This window comes from Lissotriton helveticus, chromosome 11 (genome assembly GCF_964261635.1).
Source record: "Lissotriton helveticus chromosome 11, aLisHel1.1, whole genome shotgun sequence".
NCBI lineage: Eukaryota > Metazoa > Chordata > Amphibia > Caudata > Salamandridae > Lissotriton > Lissotriton helveticus.
In genome coordinates this window covers 111,164,304-111,188,421 of record NC_136072.1, presented here as the reverse complement: position 1 = coordinate 111,188,421, position 24,118 = coordinate 111,164,304, and the positions used below count along the sequence as shown (strand labels likewise).

General features: G+C 44.5%; 1 protein-coding gene across 2 annotated transcripts in view; it reads left to right on the top strand.

Moving 5' to 3' along the window:
- The window catches only part of GNB4 (G protein subunit beta 4), a 708,510-nt gene that overhangs the window by 613,958 nt on the left and 70,434 nt on the right, over window positions 1-24,118 (top strand). For both annotated transcript variants that reach the window (XM_078665739.1, XM_078665738.1), the window contains one exon: window positions 119-320. In XM_078665739.1, coding sequence (XP_078521865.1) covers window positions 119-320 — 202 coding nt within the window. The remainder of the gene's footprint in view (window positions 1-118; window positions 321-24,118) is intronic.

Sequence of the window (24,118 nt, the reverse complement as noted above, 5' to 3'; positions counted from 1 at the left end):
AGTCCCCATGAGTGTCAGTAGTAAAAAAAAGTAATAATAGATTACACATCGCCCATTTTAATATATACTTTCTTTTTGATGATTATGTCATTTGATAATGTAATTTTCTGATTTCCAGTGCACTTTGGGACATTGAAACTGGCCAGCAGACTACTACCTTCACAGGGCAAACTGGTGATGTGATGAGCCTTTCCCTTAGTCCTGACATGAGGACATTTGTTTCTGGTGCCTGTGATGCTTCATCTAAGCTGTGGGATATTCGAGATGGAATGTGCCGACAGACATTCACAGGACATCTATCTGATATAAATGCAGTTTGTGTAAGTTACATTTTTTATTGGTTAATTTACCTCTAAGTATGAAGAGCCTATTGCATTCATGAGAGCTACTTAAAGAATGTGATGTTTCAGCCCTTGCTGTTCTCCGCTAAATTGCCTCCTTTAGTCAGCTCCTCTGTCTGGAGAGCAGATGTAAACACTCTGTTTAGCCCTTTAATTTAGTTTATTATCTTGAATTGAAATCCAAATCTTCATATGAAATTTTTGTGAAATCTATGTAAGCAACATTAACATCATCTCTTGAAAGCTTTAAAAAAAATGTAGGTGATAATGTTATGGTGCTTTGAAACTTTTAAACCTTCAGCTAGAAATATAATAAAACCTAGGTCTTAAAGGCACATGTCCCTCATTTAATGAATGTAAAACTGCAAATCAGAATACCTTACCAGGTAAACATTGTTTGCTAACATTTCAGTTCTCTTCCCTTGCACCATTTGGAGTTTCTCAACTGTCCTTGATTCCTTTTTCCTCAGTTTTTCACCTTGAATCTTTCATGGATTGCATATTTGGCTCCTTCTACCTGTATCTTGAACATTGTTAAAAAAACTTTTTTAAATATCTTGTGTGCCTTATGACTAATGCATAGTGGTATCATTAATTGGGAACAAAAGATGTTAACAGGAAGCTCAGATTTCTGTTCCATTTGGGTGTAATTATATTCTCTTGTACTCCATTGAAGAAGGATCTGAAAGCAGCAATGCATTCCATGGGCCTATATGGAGTTCTTTAATTTAGAGACCATTTTTGATCTGTGTCTGTAAACTGTGTTGCTGGCTTACCAGTTAGGTCAGTGTAGTATATTTCTACCTGTTTGGCTTTATAGCTTTACTTTGTGATCTTGGTAAGCAGTTTGAAAGTGGCTGTATTGAACATGCTCAATGAAGATGCTCAGAGTGATATGACGCAAGCAGCATGGTTGTGAGTCTGCACTTTTCAAAACCATAGTGAAACTCAAAGAAGAATGCCAAGCTGGCAGATGGTCAAGAATGGTGAATAAATACCTAAATTGGTTTCTTAACCTCTTAAACAAAGGGTGATTGCCTATATGGCGCCTTTGTATTGCTACACAGCTATTCATTCAAAGTACTTTGAAGGGAGTTTACCCTATTTTAAAAGGTTGTATTTGTTTTTTCAGTGTCCATCGTGGTATCGGGTAGCAATTTATATCTGCAGTGCTAATGATTTTCTTCCTGTCCTGCCTGTGCATTTGCTAGAACCCTTTATCTAACAATAATATCAGTAGAGGCACAATTAGCTTTGAGACGCTACATAATGATGGTAAATAATTGAATGTCATTGACCTTGAAACCCAGCACTTCTGCATCGGTATCTCTTACCAAGTCGCAGTAAATGCACATCACTAGGGACCTGTCATGTGAGTATCCTTTATAGGGGCAACACTGAGATTCGTTAAACAATTGAGATGTGACAGTTAAGATTTTGATGCTAACATTAATTGACAACTGTTTCCCCATTTTTGAGTTACAAACCTATTATGTGATGGAAGAAGATTATTATACTCTGGTTCCCTACATTAGGTGGTAGTATCATAGAACTTTGTTCTTCTTCGTTTAAGGGAACATACCTTCTGTAAACTGATGTTACTGGATTACTTGGGCACATTCTCAACCAGGAAATGGATGCCCTGCTGAGAAGTTTTTCCATCACAAATCCACATTGATAGTTCTAAACCGTGAATAGTCAAGCCCATATGTGTCATAAATTAGCACTTTAGGCAAGGTATACAATCTCTTGAAACTTTCTGTTCGAGGCATGCGAGTTGTAGATCACATGCTATACATGGATCGCCATCTAGTTTTGAGTTCAGATCCTTGCACTTTGTTTTTGTTTGAAGAAGTCTTTCCAGTCAAGAGGTAGGTGACTCCTCTTTTCGGTGATAGTGCGCATGAGCATCGACTCCATCCTTAGATTGTTTTATTCCGCCATCGGGTTCGGATGTGTATTGCTGCGCTCTGGTTTGGTACCGTTTTAGGACCTCTTCGGCGTGCAATCCACTACCCTCGACGATATTGTGATTGATTGCGGTTCCCCATTCGACGCGCATCGTCTCACTTCCGAAAATCTTCAATCGGGAAAACTCGTGGCAGGCCGTCGGGCCTACCTGCGCCGACCGCACTAGCTGTCGATGGAACGTACTCAAGCTCTGTCCCGGGTGTCGTGCTAACTTTCCACGCACCGACACGCACAAAGAGTGCAGCCTCTGCTTTTCCCGGAACACGACGACTGGGACGCATGTTGATCGTTTCGATCGGAAAAGACTGCGTGACCGTCCGGCTTGATGACACGAAATGCAACACCAGAGTGGCTCCGCACCGGACATCTTCGACGAAGATTCCGACACTGAACATCAACCTCAAGGAGCCGAGGAAGAAGAAAAAAGTATCTCCGTGTCTGAAGCCGACTCCGTCATGGAAAAAGAGGAGGAGATTGCTCCCGGTCAGTGTACCGTGAGGTAAAATACCCCTCTGCCCCCTCAACATAAGACAACGGTTCCCGTCCCTCCTTTGCCCTCGGGCCAAGGTGGGGACTGACAGAAAGTGTCTGACGCTCAGGCCCGGCTCCGAAACACAAAGACAAGCCTTTCGGTTCAAGCTTGAGCCGACCCAACTCCGGCGCCAAACCAACACCTTCGGCGCCGAAACACAAGTCCAAGTCTTCGACACCGAAAGGCTCTGAACCGAAACCTTCGACGCCCAAAGGCTCGGAGCCGAAACCTTCGACACCCAAAGGCTCGGAGCTGAAATCTTCGACACCGAATCCAGCTTGTTTGGGGGATTACCTGTCGTCCAAGCCCCATCCTTAGGAGATTCTAGTGACCCTAGTAAATACACTACCCTGGGTGTCCAGACCCCAACATTTGATGAATTCACCGTAGTGACCGCCGATATCATTCTGCCCCTCATATCATCTTCAAAATCTGCGTCCCCTGAGGATCCATGCCCTCCTGCTATCCTCAAGTTTGACTTGGATATTATTGGAGCCAATCTGGCAACCATAATCAACTCTATGATTAAGACTGGAATCTTCCCTATTCAATGGAAAAAGACAATTATTAAGCCTCTTATCAAAACATCTAATCTAGATCCAGCTGAAACATCTAGCTACCGACCGATTGCCTCATTGCCCCTCCCAGCAAAAATTACTGAGAAGGTGATGAACATTCAACTAACCCAGTTCATCGAGCAAAACCATCTATTTGATGATACGCAATTCGGTTTTAGAAAGGGACATGGCACAGAAACCGCACTTATCAAAGCTTCAGATGAAATTAGGAAAATAATGGATAACGGAGGAGCTGCGGTTCTTGTCCTGCATTTGACACGGTCGATCATGCCACTTTGATCGACCGTGTCACTGCATTAGGAATTGGACAGCGAGCTAGGTCCCTGCTAGCGTCTTTTCTGGCCAATTGTTCACAATCTGTTATGCTAGGTACTTTCACATCTCCAGTCTTCTCATTCCCATGTGGTGTCCCTCAAGGATCCTCGCTAAGTCCAACGCTATTTAATATCTATATGCTGGACTTGGCGAGGGTCATCAAATCCTATAATCTGTCCCTTACATCCTACGCTGACGACACTCAACTTGTGTTAGCCATACACAATGATGGTGATAGGGTGGCAGCCAACTTTCAGAATGGAATGCTGGCTATAAGCTCCTGAATGGCAGATAATTCTCTGAGGCTGAATTCTAGTAAGACTGAGGTCATGATCTTCGGTAAGCTTACCCCGGCCTGGTCAGCCCTTTGGTGGCCATCTGATCTGGGTCCACCCCCTCTCCCAGTCACTAAAGTAAGAAATTTGGGAGTCACTTTCGACACCAAACTTACCTTTATGAATCATGCCAATTCTGTAGTCTCATCCGCATTTCATTCTATCAAAATTATTTAAAAAACGTCTTCGCTATCTCCCAGCCGCAAAACACTGATCAGCACATTAATAATGGCCAAAGTAGATTACTGCAATGAACTGCTGATCAATGCTCAAGAAAAAGTGTATAACAAACTTCAGCTAATTCAAAATGCGGCAGCTAGACTCCTGACAGGCACCCCCAAATTTGCTACGATCTCCAAAGTGGTTCGCCAGCTCCATTGGCTCCCGATCAGAAGCAGAGCCAAGTTCAAGGCGCTCTGCATTGCCTATAAATCTATCCACTCAACGGGTCCCAATTTTCTTAGGCAGTCTCTCTGCCCCTACATCCCTTCCAGACAACTCCGATCATCCAGCACTAATCTTCTTACCGTTCCACTAACAAAAAAGGCTTCATGGGGAGACTGATCGTTCCTACATGCCACCACCAAACTTTGGAACAGGCTTCCCTCCAACATCACGACTAGCCCTTCCCTGCTAGTTTTCAGGAAACACATAAAGACCTGGCTCTTTAGCCAATGATCTATCTTATCCAACACAAATTTGGCAACAGTTTCTTAGAGCGCACAGCAAATTTAGGAAAATAGTTCTCTAATAACAAAGTACTTGGTGCTCCAGATAGATATGAGCCTGTTGCCTCAGCTTCAAATAGGACCACATATGTGGTCTGACCAGTTACCAATGATCCACCGAGCACTCAAAATGTCAATTAAAGTCCACAAATCTGTATTCTTCTTCTTCACTTTTTCTTATTCTTTATTCATATACTTTTCTTCATCCAAACCAAAACAGTATTCTTCTTCCAAAATAATTTCAATATAACAGCCAACACGTGTTTCGTCTAGACCGTCTTGGACATTAAGACTTCTTCAGGGCTGTAAATAATTACAGTATGTAACAGAATGTTACTTATATATTTTTCATATTAATAAATTAATCTTCAAGAGAAGATCACCAAGAATTTGTGGGGTGTAGTAAAGTCATCATTTGTAGACCCTATTACCAAGCAAAAAACTAGATTCACCAAAGTGCGATACAGTATAGAAATAAAAGTAAATCAAAACAGATCAGTATAATCAGTGGAAGAACCTAAAGGTAATTGCAAAATAGAAATTCCATATATTGTAAATTTAACATACCAGTACAAATCCTGTTTAAATCATATTCGTGGGGTTCTGTCCACTGTATCCTATTAGGCGTTATGACTGTAATAGCAAACAACAACATATCCCCTGTCATGAGCCACTGCCCAAAATCTATTCTAGTAAATGATATAGTACATTTCACGTTATATCACACTTGCTCACCTTTTAGTAAGAAGTGGACAATTCGGTAGCACGGTATCGTTAGCGTGTCGGTATTTGAGTGTCCTTATCCTGCGTTCGTACTTCTGAAGTAATAAGTTATATGTCAGTTTTAATCTAATTTTACTATCAGTTCTAAGTAGTTAATATTACAGTACAATTATCCTACTCAGAAGTATTTTATTTTCAACATAGCTTACATTCACCTCTTACTTGATCAGGTGTAGCCTGATAGTTAAATCCTAATGTCCCTTCGTAGCGGGCATTATTATAAAGCAACAAAATTAGACAATTTTATCAATAACTAAACTCGATTATCACTCTATTTTAATTAATAGTTCTAATCAAACTGTAGCAGATTAGTTATATCAGATCTTATTTTCGTTATTTTTACCTGTAGTTTATGCCTTGTCACAGGTCCCGTAAATATTAGTTAGTTCTGGTCCATAGTTCTATGAAGCAAAGGTAACGACAATAAGAGTCTTATCCTTATTTTATATTTAAATCTTGCTGCAATATGAGTATCTATTGCCCATTCCACTCACCGTATATCTTGGAGACCCATCGGTAAATCTTCGCGTGCTACATCAGCGCCATCTTTGAATGACTATTTGTAGTCCTGAAGTGTAGGCGCCATCTTTGCCTAGTTATTTCACTTGTAATACATCGTGTGCTATATCAGCGCCATCTTAGAGTGGCTATCTTCGCGTACTATATCAGCGCCATCTATGAATGGCTATATATAGTCCTGAAGTGTAGACTCCATCTTTGCCTGGTTATTTCACTTGTAATGCAACGTGCGCTATATCAGCGCCATCTTAAAGTGACTTATTATAATTTTCGAAAATAGGCACCTACCAAGCTTAGTATTTTATGTTATCGCTCTACACGCGCTTCGTCTGCGCCACCTTACAGTAGCCCATTTTATTATTAAAACCATATCAGTCGAAATTTAAAGTTTATGTTACGACGCATGTTGCGTCAGCTCCATCTTTAAATGGTTTATTTGACTCTCAAGTCACGAGTACCATCTTAACTTTGTGTTATTATCAAGTATTCCCATTGTAAATTACAAATAAAATATCCAATTTAATTACAGTAGTCCTAATACTTACTACAACTACGATTTCGTAAGTGAATTATCTATTTTACCTAGGCATCTTCTTAATCTCATATATATTTAATCCGTTCACAAAGTGACAAAATAAACCATTTATTGCTTTTATCTCTACTTAATGAATAATGGGCATTCCAATTTATTTATTGCTGCTACCTTCATCATCATAGCTATTTATCATGAATATAATTGGTTGCGGCTAATGACATGGGGAGAAAAAATCAAGTATTATCTTAGCTAGTTATCTTACTTATATCCAAGTTCTGAATAGTCAGATAGAGAGGGTATAGGCACTGACAGGATAGTATAGAATGAGCACATAGCTATTATATACACAATACACAATTTCAAACATATACTGGTAAGTACATTTCACTCCTGGCCTAAATAATATTCAAATTCATTATCAATGTTAAGGCCTAGTTCTACGGCTTTAAGTTTCATGAGCCACATAACTTCTCTGCGGCGTAACTGAATCGTTCTGTTACCACCTCTAGGGTCTCTCTTAACATGATCTATGCCATGGTAGCTAAATGTGTGTTTCTCTTTTTCTTCATAATCTACTCTGCTTTGTTGTTCTGCAGCGCCGAGACACCTCCGGGTATTTGTGCGCTCTACAAAATGCATAAATAAATAAAGACAAAGACTCTCCCACTAAAGATCCTTGGTCCGATGCGCCCCCATCGGATCCGAAACAGAAAAAACAGGGGATCAACCCTCAAACAGGGCATATTCATGCCACTCTTCCAAAGAAACGAAAAATTGACCTATCAGAGGACTACCACATTCCTCACAAGAAAAGTGTGGGCACTAACCCTTTCCTCCTTATATCTCACTTCCTTCTCCCATTGATCCTAACTTGCTAATTTCACCAGCAAATTCACCACCACCTCCACTTTCACCTGACTCACAGGATGAAGGGGATGAAGATGAGGGATCAGGATAGGTTACAGGACACTGAACCTTGGGACGATTATCAGACAGACCCAATCACATGTAATGACCCTGACTTGTATCCCTCCAGACCCTCCCCACCTGACGACAACATTGGGTACATTGAGCTCCTTAATAGGGCCTCTCAATATCATGGGGTGGAGCTCGATAAAGAGCCTTTAGAAGGGGATTTGCTCCTCGTTGAAACACTTACTTCTTCCCAAAGAGCTACTCACAGCTTACCAATGCGCAAAGGCATGCTACAACACACAGATGAGGTATTTAAAGACCCAGTAAGATCCAGGATAATTACGCCTAGAGTGGACAAAAAATACAAACCCTCTCCTACTGACCCTGTTTTCATTTGAGGACCAGCTTCCCTTAGACTCTCTTGTAGTATCTAACGCTCGCAAGAGATCTAATTCGCAAACCACAGGCGAGGCCCCTCCTCCTGATAAGGAGTCTAAGCTAATTGATGCCTCGGGCCAAAGAGTGGCTTCACAGGCAGGAAATCACTGGCACACTGCCAACCCTCAAGCTTTGTTGGCTCACTATGATATGGCTCATTACGATGAGTTAGGTTTGTATTCATCAGGTAGATGTTGTATGAGTTTCTCTAAGGCTAATGACCTCATTCAGGATGGTAAACTTATTGCCACTACTTCCATTAGGTGTGCCCCAGATGCAGCAGACACAGCAGCACACATAGTCAACACCAGTATACTATTACGCAGACCTGCTTGGCTAAGAATATCATGCTTCAAGCAGGAGGTGCAAACCTCCATCCTTAATCAACTATTCGGTAAGGAGCATCTCTTTGGTCCAACTGTTGATACCTCCCTGGAAAAGGTGAAAAAAGACACTGAGGTCGCAAAGTCCATGGGGGTTTTGGAGTTATCGGCCACTACTTCTTTCACCGCCCCTTCTACAGGGGTTGTTCAAAAACGGTGTCCACCAGAAATCCCTCCTCCTCTTACAAGAGCAATAACCAATCCCCCTCTTCAATAGGTTATTTCAGAGGAGGTTTTAGAAGAAACAACGGTAAGGGAAGAAGCAAAGTTAACTCTACCCGCACTTCCCCATAAAACAAACCGTGACTTGCTTCCGTTATCCCCCGATCATTTCACTCCTGTCGGGAGACGGCTCTCTCAATTCCTGCCTGTCTGAAATTCAATCACCTCAGACAAGTGGGTACTACAAATTATCCAGTATGCTTACTGCCTGCATCTTACAGACACCCCCCCAAATATCCTTCCAAGATCATGTGCAATGTCACAAGAGCATCTCACTCTCCTAAAGCTTGGAAAAACACACTATAGAACCAGTCTCATTATAATACCAAGGGATCAGGGTATACTCCCAGAAATTCTTTTTATTCCCAAAACGGGTACATTCAGGCAGACCACTTGTATATGGTCACACTCCAACAAGCGCTCCCACTCCTTCAGCAATGCCACTTTTTGTCCACCCTGGACTTAAAGGATGCATATTTCCATATTCCCATTCACCCTGCTCACTGGAAATACCTCCGGTTTGTGGTGGATGGACAACATTATCAATTCAAAGTTCTCCCATTCAGAGTAACTACAGCACCCAGAGTTTTCACCAAGTGTCTAGCACTAGTCGCGGCTCATCTATGAAGACAGCACATTCACGTCTTCCCCTACCTAGATGTCTGGCTTATAAAAGCCAGCTCGCAACAGAGCTGCATAAAACACACTCGAAAAACAGTCCAACTGCTTCACGACCTGGGGTTCACAGTAAACCTCTCTAAATCGCATCTCCAACCATCAAACACACAAATGTACCTGGAAGCCACAATAGACACTCAAAAAGCTGTCATATCCCAACCCAGTCAGGATATGCAACATGCAAACTCTAATAGCGCAGTTTCAGTCTCAACACTCATTACCAGCTCGGGTATGAATGATGGTATCTTGCATTTTAATTGTTTCTTATGCAAGACTCCAAATGCGTCCCTTACATGAATGCTTAGCACGTCAGTGGAACCAGGCTCAAGGTCAGATATCAGATCCAGTGTTGGTGGTTGGCCGCGCTCATCGCTCTCTGCAGTGGTGTAACATAAAAAACCTTTCCAGAGGGCGGCCATTCGACGCCCCAGTTCCACTGATAGTTCTAACAGAATAGCATTGCTCACTGATTAGGGAGCTCATCTTCAAACACATACCATTCAGGGGATGTGGACTCTGCAGCTACAACGACTCCACATAAACCTTCTAGAACTGCTAGCATTGAAAGCCTTTCAACTTCATCTACTAGGCAAAGGTGTCCTGATTCGCACAGACAACATGACAGCAATGTACTACATACTAAAACGGGGGGACACACTCTCTTCAGCTCTCACAGCTAATCCAGAGCATCTGGAAATGGGCCATACCTAAACAAATATATCTCCTTGCAGGAGTAAACAACCAGATTGCATATCTGCTCAGTCGTCAACAACAGCAAATCCACGAATGGGAACTTCACTCTCAAGTACTCCTCCAATTCTTCCAAATGCGGGGCTTCCCACAGATAGATCTGTTTGCCACCCACCTAAATGCAAAATTCCCAAACTTCGCATCCAGGTATCCGCATCCCTTGTCCAAGGGCAATGCACTATGGATAAATTGGTTAGGAACATTTGCTTGCGCTTTTCTGCCTCTCCCAGTCATTCCATGAGTGGTTCGGAAGCTCATATCGCAGTACCTGACACTGATCCTAGTTGCTCCCACATGGGCTGCAACCCTGGTTCACAATCCTACTGGAGTTATCAGTAGTTCCTCACCAAAAACTACACGTTAATCCCAATCCTCTCACTCAGACCCATGGAGAGATAAGACATCCAGATCCCAGTCATCTCAACCTTGTGATCTAGCACCTGAAGTCCTAGAGTTTGATTATCTTAATCTTCCGCCAGACTGTATGAATATTATCAAGTAGGCTAGGCGCCCTACCACAAGAGCTTGCTATGCAGCAAAATGGAAGCGGTTTGTCGGTTACTGTAACAACAATCAAATCAATCCGTTGGACGCTTCCATACACAACATTATATCTTATCTCTTACATCTACAACGTTCAAATTTAGCGTACACGTTCATACACTTACATCTAGCTGCAATAGCTACCTATCTACAGGACAGACAGCGTTTGTCTCTTTTTAGTGCCTGCTATTAAAACATTTATGGAAGGACTTGAAAAAATCATTCCCCCCCCCCCCCAGACTTCCACCTACTCCAGTGTTGTATTTCAACATAGTTCTAACAAGGCTCATGGGTCCACCTTTTGAGCCATTGCACAAATGTGAACTACAATTTCTCACTTGGAAAGTAGCCTTCTTCATAGCCATCACATCTCTGAGAAGAGTAGGTGAGCTTCAGGCAATAATCATTGAAGACGATTTTTACAAATACATCAAAATAAAGTGGTTCTTAGGACTAACCCCAATTCTTTACCTAAAGTCAATTCTTCATTTCATATCAACCAATTGGTTGAATTACCGGTGTTCTTCCCTCAACCAGATTCAGTGGCAGATTGTGCTCTTCACACATTAGATGTCAAAAGAGCACTACTGTACTACATTGAAAGAACAAAACCTTTCAGGAAAACAAAGCAACTTTTTGTTACCTTTGCTCCATGCCATAAAGGCAATGCAATATCAAAATCGGTTATTGCAAGGTGGATTGCTAAGTGCATTCAAATATGCTACGTTAAAGCTAAACACACATTAACAATTCCACCTAGAGCACATTCCAGTCACAAACTAGGGGCCTCTATGGCATTTTTAGGAAATATTCCCATAGATGACATCTGCAAAGCTGCAACATGATCTACACCACACACCCTTTCAAAGCACTATTGCATAGATGTGTTAGCCAGACAACAGGCTAGTGTGGGCCAGGCAGTTTTACGTACACTAGTACAAACAACTGCAACAGCCACACTTTAGTTAGCCACCGCTTGGGACATAACTGCTATATAGTCTATGCATAGCATGTGATTGATAGCTCACATGCCTTGAATGATAAATGCTACTTACTACAGTACGCTTCTGTTCTTGGCATGTAGAGCTGTAGAATCTCATGCACCCACCCGCCGCCCCGGGAACCTATACCTGTTGCTGTACTATCTTACTTAGATATAATATACATGGACATCTCTTTCCTTTGCTACTCTTATTCACTTCATCATCACCTTTTACGGCAAAACAATCTAAGAATGGAGTCAATGCCCATGCGCACTTTCACCGAAAGGAGTCGCCGCCTACCTCGTGACTGGAAAGACTTCTTCGAACAAAAACAAAGTGCAAACATCCGGACCCAACACTAGATGGCGATCTATGCATAGCATGAGATTCTACAACTCCACATGCCAAGAACAGATGCATACTGTGGTAAGTAGCATTTACCTTTTATTGTGTTTCTATCTACTGATAACATTAACTGAATTTTGTTAATTTTTTTCTTTTGAAAGGAAGAACATTTTAAATATAAAACACCTATTATCGCCTCAAGCTGCCATTCCTACCAATAATAATGTCTTTTGTTTAAGAAGGTAAACCTAAATAGAAATAATAACAAACTGCAGTAAGCAGAGAGCAGATTATGTCGGCTAGATCCTGGAGCACTGGGCTCTACTAGTAAAGTATGTCTAAATAATAATAATAATAATAATAATAAGGATATTTATAAAGCGCCTGGTTACGCCTTCCCGGCGTGTCCCCGCGCTGTGGAGAAGGACTGTCAGACACAGAGCATAAGCCTTAGCATTAGCAGAAACTACTGGGTGAACAGGAGAGTTTTAAGAAGGCTCCTAAACCTGGTCTCCGACTTTTCCAGCCTAAGATAGGCCAGAAGTTTGTTCCAGTTTTGTGCAGCTAAGAAGCGAAAAGAGCGACCGCCCATTCTTGCTTTCTTAATCCTAGGGATTTCCAGCTGCCCAGTCCCATCAGATCTCAAAATTCTACCTGGCACATACCTAGTGACCAAGTTCCCGAGGTACGTCGGAGCCTTGTGCCAGAGAATGCGGTGGCAAATGAGAAGGGATTTAAACAGCACCCTCTTCTTGACAGGTAGCCAATGGAGAGTTTCAAGCGCTGATTTTGACGATGCCCGCCTGGGTAGTTTCAAAATCAGCCATGCTGCTGCATTTTGCAGGACTTGCAGCTGTCCCAGATTCTTTTCAGATGCTCCCAAATATAATACATTCCCGTGATCCAAACAGGAAGTAATAAGAGTGTGGGGTATGTGTTCCTAGTTGATTCTTTCTCAGATCTCTCAGCATTCTCTCAGGTCTCTTGTTATTTGCAACAAACTGGATTTACCTCTTCAAGTTTCATTTTCACGTTTTGTCTCCGTATTTTAACTCTTTTGGTTACCTGTTTTTCTTGTAATAGGATGGAGTTAGTAAAGATCCTTCATGGCTACGTGTAGTTTTCCTCCTGGATTCCCAATCTGAATGAAGAATGTCCTTTTTCATAAAACTTGTGAAGAAGCTCTTAAAGAATCAATGCCAACAGAGAATGTGAATTATTAGCAACAAAAGCTAAACAATCTCAAAAATTTCTGTGGGGAGGGGGGGTTTCTCTCAAGGTGAGGTTACCATTAAAGGGAGATAATAGAAACTTTAAAATCTATACTTGTATTTCTCTTCAGGGCATTGTCAAGATGGCCCCTTATCTGCGAACTCAAGCTAAACAAAGGCTTTTGATGTCTAAGCTTGAGTACTCTTAAAAACTAGTGCATTCAGTGAACTTCTCTTTGGGAGAACCAAGCTTACGTTTTAGGATAGTCACAGCCATTGCCATTTGTTCCTAACTCGGCCAGAGATGACCCCTCCATCTATAGTGCTTTTGTGTATGAAAACTTCCAAGAAGTAACTTTAATTGCATTCTACTGCAGCTTGATATTGCAGATCAACACATTGTTTAAATTCTTCTCAGTGATTGCGATCTCCAGCTTGACCATATCCATTACTCGCAAACAATTATCATGGGGCCACAAAGTTTGTTCTGTGATGTGACCAGGGGCCGCATTAATGCCAGCAGGGTGGGCGTTGGCGGTAAGGTGGGTGTAGGGACATCTAGTGTCTGATTTACACAATGTGAAACCAAAAACTTGGAATCAGTCCCGGTTTCTCCGCTTAATGAAATTGAGTAATCCTAGGCAACTGTTTTATTTCACTTTCCCTCCTTTTTCTTCATTATAACATATGAGGATCTCAAAATACATGACTTCAGGATAATTGATGTACAACACCTTCTTCAGTGGCTGATTTAATAAACTATATTATCCAGTATTGGGGAATCTTTCAAAGATACACATGCATGAGTAATTCCCTGTTGTCAAGATGAGAGACCCATGGTAACATAATCAAGCTGTAATGAACAAATATCATCGGCTATAATAGCCCTAAACCGTGTTTTAATTAGCTTATCTATGTCCTTTTAAGAAAAGGACCAAATGTTGAAAGTAACCAATCAGCTGCTAGCACCCTCCAGAACTCTCCCAGCAGAGGCAGTTTCCCTCCGATTTACACCACACGTCATGTGTGAAGGGAGTTTCTCTGAGTTCTACTTAGTTTTTTCTTTGAATTTTCTAAAATTTATTTTCAGGAATTCTAACTTGACTAACATGTCTGATAGAAAAGGCTGTTTATGCCCATGTTAGACTTGTGGCAGGAAAAGAGTTCATGTGGATGATCCACACAAGGGACTGTATTTATTGCCTCCACCCCACCCATGAGGCAAAATCTGTCGCACTTTCTCTTCTAAGAGTCTGCGGGATAGAGAGGGTAGACTGCTTTTGTGGCTCCAGTCCACAAAGCAGCAGACGTCATCTGAGGAGGACAGTGATGGTTCTTCATGGCCTCACAGGAGAGCCAGGAAACACCTCAAACCCTCCCAGGGAAGTAAGAGCTCTAAAAAGGAGAAGCTTCGTAAAGTCTCCTCAAAGCCTACATCATTTGTTCCTACCACTCCTGTGAGCAAGAAAAAGGAACGTCCTCTATCCTTTTCCACAGATTCTATGAGGTACAGAGTCAAAAAACTATTGTCAACAAGGTCATCAACGACAACTCCATGATCATCGACGACGACGGATACGACTGTGACCTTGTCGGCACCCTCAATGGCAGGGACGACGACTAGAGCAGCCATCTCCGGCCCTATACCATTGAGGAGAATCTCACTATCTAAAAGCCTATCAAAGGTGAGCAGTCTGACACCAGTGACATTTTCGGCGATGACAAAATCGTCAACGTCCATCCCATCGACATCCATCCTGTCGATGAAGTCCCCATCAATGGAGTCCCCGTCGATGGAGACCCCCGTTGACAAAAACCTAATCGATGGACACCATCGACTAAGACACCGTCGACAACAGAAATTCCGGTATCGAGGTTACGGCACTGTCAACGATAGTGAATATTTCCAGGGTGACGAAGACCTTTCTGCATCCGAATGCCTCTTCATTCAGTAAGATTTACCCTTTGCCTCCTTCGCTACTGTTGGACCTACAAGAATCTAATGAGGAAGATGATGATGGAATGTATGGGGTGGCTCACAACCCATCTGAATTGCATGTTAAATGCTAAGAGGAGGACGATGATTGAGGATTAGGAGCAATATTATCAGCTGTATCTAGCTCCACAGTGCCATTACCAACTTAATGGCAATCCTCTTGAGCTTCTTCTTAGAGAGATGTCAGACTTGCCACCATCTTGTATCCAAGACCTTCAGACAATGCTGGCTGACTATAGGTAGAGGATTCCTCCTCAAGATAACTATCACCACCTCAGTCGGAGACCCCTGGCACATCAGCTTTACTACCACCAATGGCACCTAAAATAACTCTACGCCCATGGAGTAACAAAGGCCCCTGCAGCCCCTGCGTTGCAGTAGGCCCCCAAGCTCCAGGGGGACCCTTCAGCACAGTATGCTGGCCTGAGAGCTACAGAGTGTAGTTGGAAGGGACCCTCTCCATGCACTTTGCAGGGGGGGGGGCTCAAGTTTCATTTCACCATCTGCTTTGCGCCCTCCTGTACCAGTGCCTGATACGGAAGACCATTCGTCCTCGGATGAGGAGAGAGAAGGAGGAGAGATACTGGACCCTCGCCCACCTGCAGATCTTTCGGGCAATTACATCATCTCTACTCCCTCTCCTCCGACACATCACCCTGCGGACTCGCCTCCCGAAGACTTTGGAGGGTTCCACAATCTAATGGAAAGGGCGTCTACCAGATTTCCTCTTTAGATGACAGTGAAGCATATAGATTAATTCCTGTATGATTTCAAAGAGGAAACCAGAATATCGATTCAATCAATCCCACTTAATAGACTACATTTGGCAGGAGGAAGTGAACATTATGATCACATCGGCCACGATCTTGTCAATGCTCCCTAGAATTGATAAGAAATACAGGTCACCCGAATCCAGATTCCGTCATTTCACAGGCGGCGCAAAGATAAAAAAAATTGACTACCCCAATCTCAGCATTCCGCCACCACCTTCCCCTCCGCGACAAGGAAGGGCATAAGCTGGACATTATCGGGAAACATTTTTCATCCCATGTCTGCAGTTATTCCGAGCTGCCAAGGCTCTAGCCATCATCGGCTGCTATGATCGGCAGTTGTGGTCTGACATGGCCTTGATGCTAGACCTTTCCTGATGATAGGAGACAGGAGGCTAGGAAGATCCTATTAGAGGGAGAGCGAGCGGCCTCAGACAATTGACTGTGCTATGGATATAGCTAACACAGGTTTCCGCCAGCTGGCAAACACAGCAGTGTTAACTTCCTTCAGACCCGAAGTCCAAACAAAGATTTTAGACATGGGGTTTGATGGGGACTCTTTGTTTGGGAAACATATTGACGAGGCGTCATTGCCATTGTCAAAACTGACACACCAGAGTTGGTGGGCACCCTCCAATAAAGGAAAATGCCTTTCAGAGGAGCAAAAGGATGCGGTTTCACCACACACAGAGGCGGTTATCAGAGAACACAACAACAGTACCAAGCCTACCTGCTGCAATACAGTCGTAGCTACCAGCCTCCTGCTTACTACCAATCTTCTACGGCTGGTTTCTCTCGTAAAGGGGACCGCAAAAACCACCTACCAAAGGATGAGAGACTGGAAGAAAACAATGATCTGCGCCGGGTAACAGGTCCCCTACTGTGGGTGCGAAGATTTCCAATTTTTCAGGCAGTGGGAGAACAGAACAACACACCAATGGGTATTCGTTCTGATCACCTTTGGGCATACTTGAGAATTCACAAAAATACCTCCAACTACTTCACCCAAAGAAGGCCCTCCCCCTTGTTTTCACTTATTGCACAAATAGGCCCAGATCATGCTCTCAAAAGGAGCTATGGAGGAAGTTCCAACTCCTCAAAGGGGTTTCTACTCCCTGTTTGTACGTGATAAAGAATAAATCAAGGGAGTGGAGACCAATACTAGAACTCAGGAAGCTCCACAAGTTCCTGAGAAAACAAACTCATATTCCACATCCCCATCCATATAAACATCAAAAATTCCTCAGGTTTTCAGTAGCAATTCAAGGTCCTACCTTTCGGCCTCAAATCGGCACCCAGAATATTTACCAAATTCCTTGCTCCAGTAGCCGCAGCTTTACACTCTCAAGGTCACCAAGTATTCCCCTACTTTCATAACTGGCTATTGAAGGCACAAATTGCAAGTCAAGCTACCAGAACCACAAACGCTTGTCTTAAACTGATCAACAAGCTAGGTCTGACAGTGAACTTTAAAAAGTAATCTTTCCTTACCAGCCAAATCATACCATTTCTGTGAGCCAGACTAGATACAGTGCATTGCAGGATTTGTAATTGACACAGCTGCGGAAAGGCTGTTTTTACTTTTTAACTTCTGGGCAGTTGTTGAGCTTTTTCTGCCGCTTAGTAAAATGATTGATTCTGGTGTGTCCTCTTTTGTGTTTCCGTTCAGGAGCCATACACCTAGCTTTTCCAGGTGCTTTCTGAATTTGATTCCACTGTGATGGTTGCCCCTTTTTATCCTGACATTGCTTAAATCTGCTTATATTGCTTTTGTTATGTTTTTATTTTGAGCAAAATTTCCATATTTTACCCATTGTTTGCTTTACTGGGGTGAATCTATACATTTATAAACAGCACTGCCATGTTAATCGGACAGACCTTTTTGGGTTCAAGCTTGGTTAATTGAATCCAGTTTATCACGAGGTTGATTGGTTCTGTTACCCAGTTACATTTGGTACAGCAAAACATACACAGCCTCCCCCTTGGGATGTCTGAATTGCAAAGACTTTGTCGCTGATACATGTGGCTCTACGTAACCTACTATTTCATGAGTCAAGATAATATCAAAGTTCTGGAGAGATGACCTTGTGTCCCCCTCTTGTAACAAGTTCTCGATCTCATGGGTCTACTATATACAGAGAGGCCCAATTTGTTACCGTTGCCTCTCGGTTACTTCTATGAGGATGAGATTTAATTATGTTGATATCAAGTCAGAAAACATAATGTATGCAAGCTCTCTTAGTTAATTTATTAGCTTTATGCTAGTTCCTCTGTTTAAAATGTAGAACACCCGTATTGACTTGAAATTGGGACTTAATAGAAGTTTGTTGGCCAGGAAACCCCATGTTACTGATTGCAACTCGGAGGCTTTTGTCCTTGATAGATCAGGAGCTTGATCTTACTGGATCTTGTCCAGCTGATGATGTTGCATCTGCTTGTGGTCCTGCAACGATATTTCATCTTGTTGTGATTGGGTGTTTCTCCAACCCTTTCCCAAGGTTGGATTTTCCTTGCTCACAGGCCGATTTTGATACTCCTTACTGTTGTGTGGTCTAAAAGGGGAGCACTCCTCGAAATTTTCCAGGGTTTTATCGTTTTATTTTGTGTCTTTTTTATCCTGTTGTATTGCTGATGCAACACAACTGCTTGTTGACCTTAGGTCTGTGTCGTTTCTGTTGAATGACTGGGCTCTTTTTTGTCGTTGAGCTGTGTTGCTTACATGGAGGACTTAAAGCAGTTGCTGTCCTTTGTGTATTATCCTAGGGTTTTTAATTCAATTCGGTTTCTCCTTTTTTGCTTCCCCAGTATCTGAGACCACCATGTTTCTGCGTTGAGGGAATATCTGCAAAATGCTGTTTTGTTGTGCCACTTTACCTTTGTTGCATGATTTTCTTTGCCTTTTCTTTTCCCTTTTTGAGGCACCAGATCAAGCTCCACTGCTTTCCGGACCTCAAGTGCTTGATTCTTCCTTCCAGCATCATAATGTCCGCCGGCTTCCTGGAGGGGAGTGGGGGGATGTGGGGTGGAATGGGTATAGGAGTGCGTCATATTCTAGGGCCTGCACCTTTCAAGTGGTCTTGCTCTTTGAGACTCTTACTTCCAGCAAGGTATTGTTAAGGATGGAACTTGGGGCTTATCCTCTAAATTGCTCACTGACATGCTGAGTAGAAATGTAATTTTAGGCCTACTCTAACAGGTCGTTGAGCGCTTGCAGTTTCATGTTGGTACCCACTTTGTTTACTGCCAAGATGTTAAGGAGATCAAATGTAAATGTAAATGTACAGGAATTTATATAGCGCAAATCACCGAGCGGTTTCTAAGCGCTTGCTTAGGGAACCCGTCCTGGTATTCCCCTGTGAGATTACCCCGGCAGGGTATCCGCAAGGTGAAAGCCAGGCATCCCGCCGCGAGGGGCCGTTGTGGAGATTAAGCAAGCTATTGCCCAGAGTCGCAGAGTGTGAACCCGTGAATCGAGTAGGCACCGGAGCGAGAATTGTCGAGTCCATGGACATTTTAGGACTCAAGACCCCGCCGAGCCGGGAATTGAACCCTGGTCCTGGGCTGACCTCTGCTTCCAGGTCTGCCTCCTCTAACCAGTGAGCCACACTTCTCCAAGATCAACCTGAAATTCCTGTTTATGGGCTTGATGGTGGAGTGCTGTAAACATTGCATCCATGGTTGACAGGAGCGCCCCTCATGTGCTGGCTGGACCCCCAGGTCTGCTTTTTCTTGCGTTTCTTTTCCTATTATATTTACATTTGAAACCCTGATCACTCTTACCTGGTTCTGCTGAGTGGGTGGAGGAGGCCACCACTTGCTGAGGTCTCTTGATTGGACTTGAGGGGGGCTTGCATTCAAAGGTGAATTTCTCCTTTGCTGGTGAGCTGCTGCAAGCCAGGAACTGACTTAAACTGAGTAGTAGTGTCCATTTGACTCCCTGCCTCTTGCAGAGGGGCTAGTAGCGGTACCAGCGGGGGTTTGATCTTCAGTATGCTGGCTTCATGCTTGATTGATGCTATTTCTAGAAGTTCAGTTAGGGGTTGATCCTGTAAATCTGGGAGTTCCTGATGTCCCAGGTGGTTGCCTAGTGAGGACCTTGGACTGAGACAGTCCAATTGCTTAGGTTTAGAATGACTCTATTGAGCTAGTTTTATGAACTTCAGACTTTGTTGTGCCTGGCATTGTTGGGACATGACTTAGAAGCATTGCGCAGAAGCAAGACGCCTCTTTTCTACATCTTTTCACAATGAGGACATTGTAACTCTCTACTGTGGTTACTGTATTTCTGGCACTGGGTATAGGCTTGTTGTTAAGGGACTTGCTTTCTCTGAATGTTCGAGGCATGTGGGCTGCTAAATTCATATCTATACCTAGTGTTGGGTCCGGATGATTGCACATTGTTGTCCTGGAAGAGTCTTCGAAGTATCACGAGATAGGTGGCTCCTCCCCTGGACTACAGTGCGCATGGGCATCGACTCCATCCCCAGATTGTTTTTTTCCGCCATTGGGTTCGGATGTGATTTCGACGTCTCCTTGTCGGAATCGAAAAACTAACTTCTTTAAGGCCAAAAGGCCTTCGTTAACTGCGTCGGTATTGTTCGCGTACGGTCTCGGCCTTCATTCGACTCTTCGAGTCGACATTCTACGGAGTCTACAAACTCTTCGGACATCGAGGCCCTGTCGTCACAGCAAGACCCCGACGAACTTATCATGGAACGGAGTCCGTTCAAGCGCTGCCCCGTGTGTGGGTCCAAGTACCCACATATCGACGTGCATCCGGTCTGTAACAAATGCCTCTCGCCGGACCACAACGAGGACAACTGTATGGCCTGCTCAAAGTTCAGGTCAAAGAAAACGCTCAAGCATCGGCGCGCGGCGCGCCTCGAGGCCCAGCGAGCGGCTCCGGCACCCGATGACATCTTCGACGAGGCAGAAGGCACAAGCCATCATCTGCAGATTTCACCACCGTCGACGGAGGTCGAGGCCGATCCCGGAGAACCCGTCGAGGGCCAGGACCTTGAATACGTCGAGGAGGTAGGGGACGACGAAGAAGTTTATGGGGCCGCGGAAGATAGCTCAGAGGAAGAGCTATGCCCCGAAAGTTACATGATTCAGCCTCGGGTCACGGGATCGCCACTCGGCCTTACCCACGACCCTGCACCGCTATCCCGGCCCCGCCTTCTGGCCCGGCAACGGACTCAACAGCGGAGACGCCATTGCGCGTATCGAAACCGAAACCTTCGGATTCGACGACATCAAAGATGGCCGACGTACCTTCAAAATCGAAACCAAAACTATCGGCTTCGACGACACCAAAGATGGCTGACGTACCATCTAAACTGGCAAAGCCTGCTACGTCATCGACTCCGTCGACCTCCGGCGCACCGAAGTCGAAGAAGGCTGTCGACCCGACACCGCCACAGAAGGTGGCCAAGGACCCGTCCTCGAAGAAGGCCGTCCAACACGTGTCGAGTGCGGTTACTCCGGTAAAGTCCACTAACACTGTTGAAAGTCCTTCGGACTCGACTGCGGCGCCAACAGGCAAAAGCCCGATCGAAGCACAGTCGACAAAGGCACACGACCCGAGGTCCGGAGGCTCTACGCATCGGCACCAAGACGCCGGATCGAAAGCAACGCCATCGGCGCCTAAGCCTACAAAGGAGGCACGGACCATTGCAGCCGAAGATGCGTCGGCGGACACCTCGTCGACTCCGAGGGCCTCCGACAGTGACGGACATACGGCATCGGTTACCAAACCCTCCGCTTCCTTCACAAAGCAGGTCACCGACTCCCTCAAACGTATTCGGGAGAAAACTTTGACGTCGACAACTCACACGCCGTCGGCTCCAAAACTGGTTGACGCACCTGCGAAAACTTCAAGCAAGCTTCTGTACACACTGCCACCGAAGGTGGCACCGAAGGCATTTGCACCCAGATCGGTGCCGAAGATCGCAGACCCTTCGGAACCTTCCACGCTACGTGGCAGATTGGATCGACATGAAGCTTCAGAAGAACAATCTGAGCATTACATCGATGCCGAAACAGGGAAATTGACGCTCTATAAGCGCAAAATCACTTCCCAACCATTGGAATCCTATGTCATTCCACTAAAAAAGAAAAGGCCAGCACAGGACATTCCTGCCCTTGTTGAACCTCTTCAGCCTCCGCCAAGAAGGAGCCCAACACCTTCCCCCACACAGTCAGGGGGAGAGGACGATGATCAAGATGACCAGTACAATTTCCCAGCTGACAATGACCCTGATGAACAACAGGACTCATATGACGACGCTGGTGACCAGGGCGGCCATCAGGTGGTACAGGACCCACAGGGCTTTGGTGCACGTACATCCCCAACGGAGGATTCTGCGGCATTTAATTCCTTGATAGAGCGGGCAGCTGCAAATCATCATGTGGACATGCATTCTGACCCGGTGGAAGTAGATTTTTTGTTTGACACTTTCTCAGCATCAGAAAAAACTGTTAAAACACTTCCTATGCTAAAAGGTGTCCTTAAGCATGCCACGGAAATCTTTAAGGAACCTACCAGGGCAAGAGTGGTGAACCCACGGATTGAGAAAAAATACAGGCCAGCACCTGGCGACCCCGCATATATTCGAGGCCAATTGCCTCTGGACTCGTTGGTGGTCGCAAATGCCCGCAAAAGGGCGAACTCTCAAACAACGGTGAAGCTCCTCCCCCAGACAAGGAGTCGAAAGTGCTTGAGGCATCTGGCAAGAGGGTGGCAGCGCAGGCTGCCAATATATGGCGCGTATCAAACACACAGACATTTGTAGAGCAGCCACGTGGTCTACACCGCACACATTTACCAAACATTACTGTGTCGATGTGCATTCCAAGCAGCAAGCAGCTGTAGGACAGGCTGTTCTCAAGACACTCTTTCAGACTTCTGCAGCTGGCACGGGCAACCGCCGTTAATGGAGGGACTGCTATGTATTCTATGCAATAGATATGAATTTAGCAGCCCACATGCCTCGAACTGAATATGCTACTTACCAGTATGCATCTGTTCTTGGCATGTAGGGCTGCTAACATTCATATCGCCCACCCTCCTCCCTGGTGCCCGTAGCGGCTGCAGATACTCTCTTGCATTCAATCATTAGCATGGACATCCTTTACACTATTTCACTCCATCTCTGCCACAATGGCTAAAAACAATCTGGGGATGGAGTCGATGCCCATGCGCACTGTAGTCCAGGGGAGGAGCCACCTATCTCGTGATACTTCGAAGACTCTTCCAGGACAACAATGTGCAATCATCCGGACCCAACACTAGGCGGCGATCTATGCAATAGATATGAATGTTAGCAGCCCTACATGCCAAGAACAGATGCATACTGGTAAGTAGCATATTCATTTTCAAAGTTAGAAGGTTAGTATTTTTATAACCCTCTTTCTTTGTTGCAGCTGTGGTTTGACCTTTTTTTGAAATCTGCTGTGGTGGTGGTGGGGGGCGGGGGGGATTTCAAATCTGTAACGTCATACAGACATAGCACTGGGTCCTGCTCAGGGGGTCTTTACCTTGTTCTCTTTAATGACTTTCTTTTCTTCCCAGCCTGGGACCCCCCTGATTTTCCCAGACCCCATAGATGTTCCCTTTAAATCACTGATTTCACAATTCCTGGCGTCTGGGTTTCTCCCCGTGGGAGCTATCTGCCTGCAAGGTTGGTGACTGATGTATTTTTGCACGTCCCTCCTTGGCGGGTCTGAGCAGCTTGGGGTGCTGATTCCCAAAGGTCAGCTGTGTGCCTTGATCACCTTTAGCAGTGTGACCAATTCATGGAGGCACGAGCACCACAGTGGTTCCTTCCTACCCGCAGTACAGGTTTTTACTCTTCCTTCCATGTAGCTGCCCCTCTTGCCGGTGTCGCAGACAAGCCTTAATTGGTTTTTCAGGGCATTTTTATGGGCGCATTTAAAGGCACCAGAATGAACCAGTTCTGATTAATGAACTTCTTCCACTTAAAACTAATAGTCCGCGCTCTGTGTCTGGCTGCTTATAAGGCTGCTTATAAGGTCAGCTGGCCCCTAATTTGGCACCCCTGGAGCAAGTGACCCTAGCATCAAGAGTAGTGTGCTGCTGGTAGTGGGGAAACAGGCTGAAGGCTGGGGGGGGAAGTATAAAAGAAAAAGGCGCTACATAATGTTGCTTGAGGCAGGAGCGAGGCCACTGGCAGCGGAAGGGCAGAACTCCACATGCGCACAAGCTGCACCGACCTAACAGCGGCC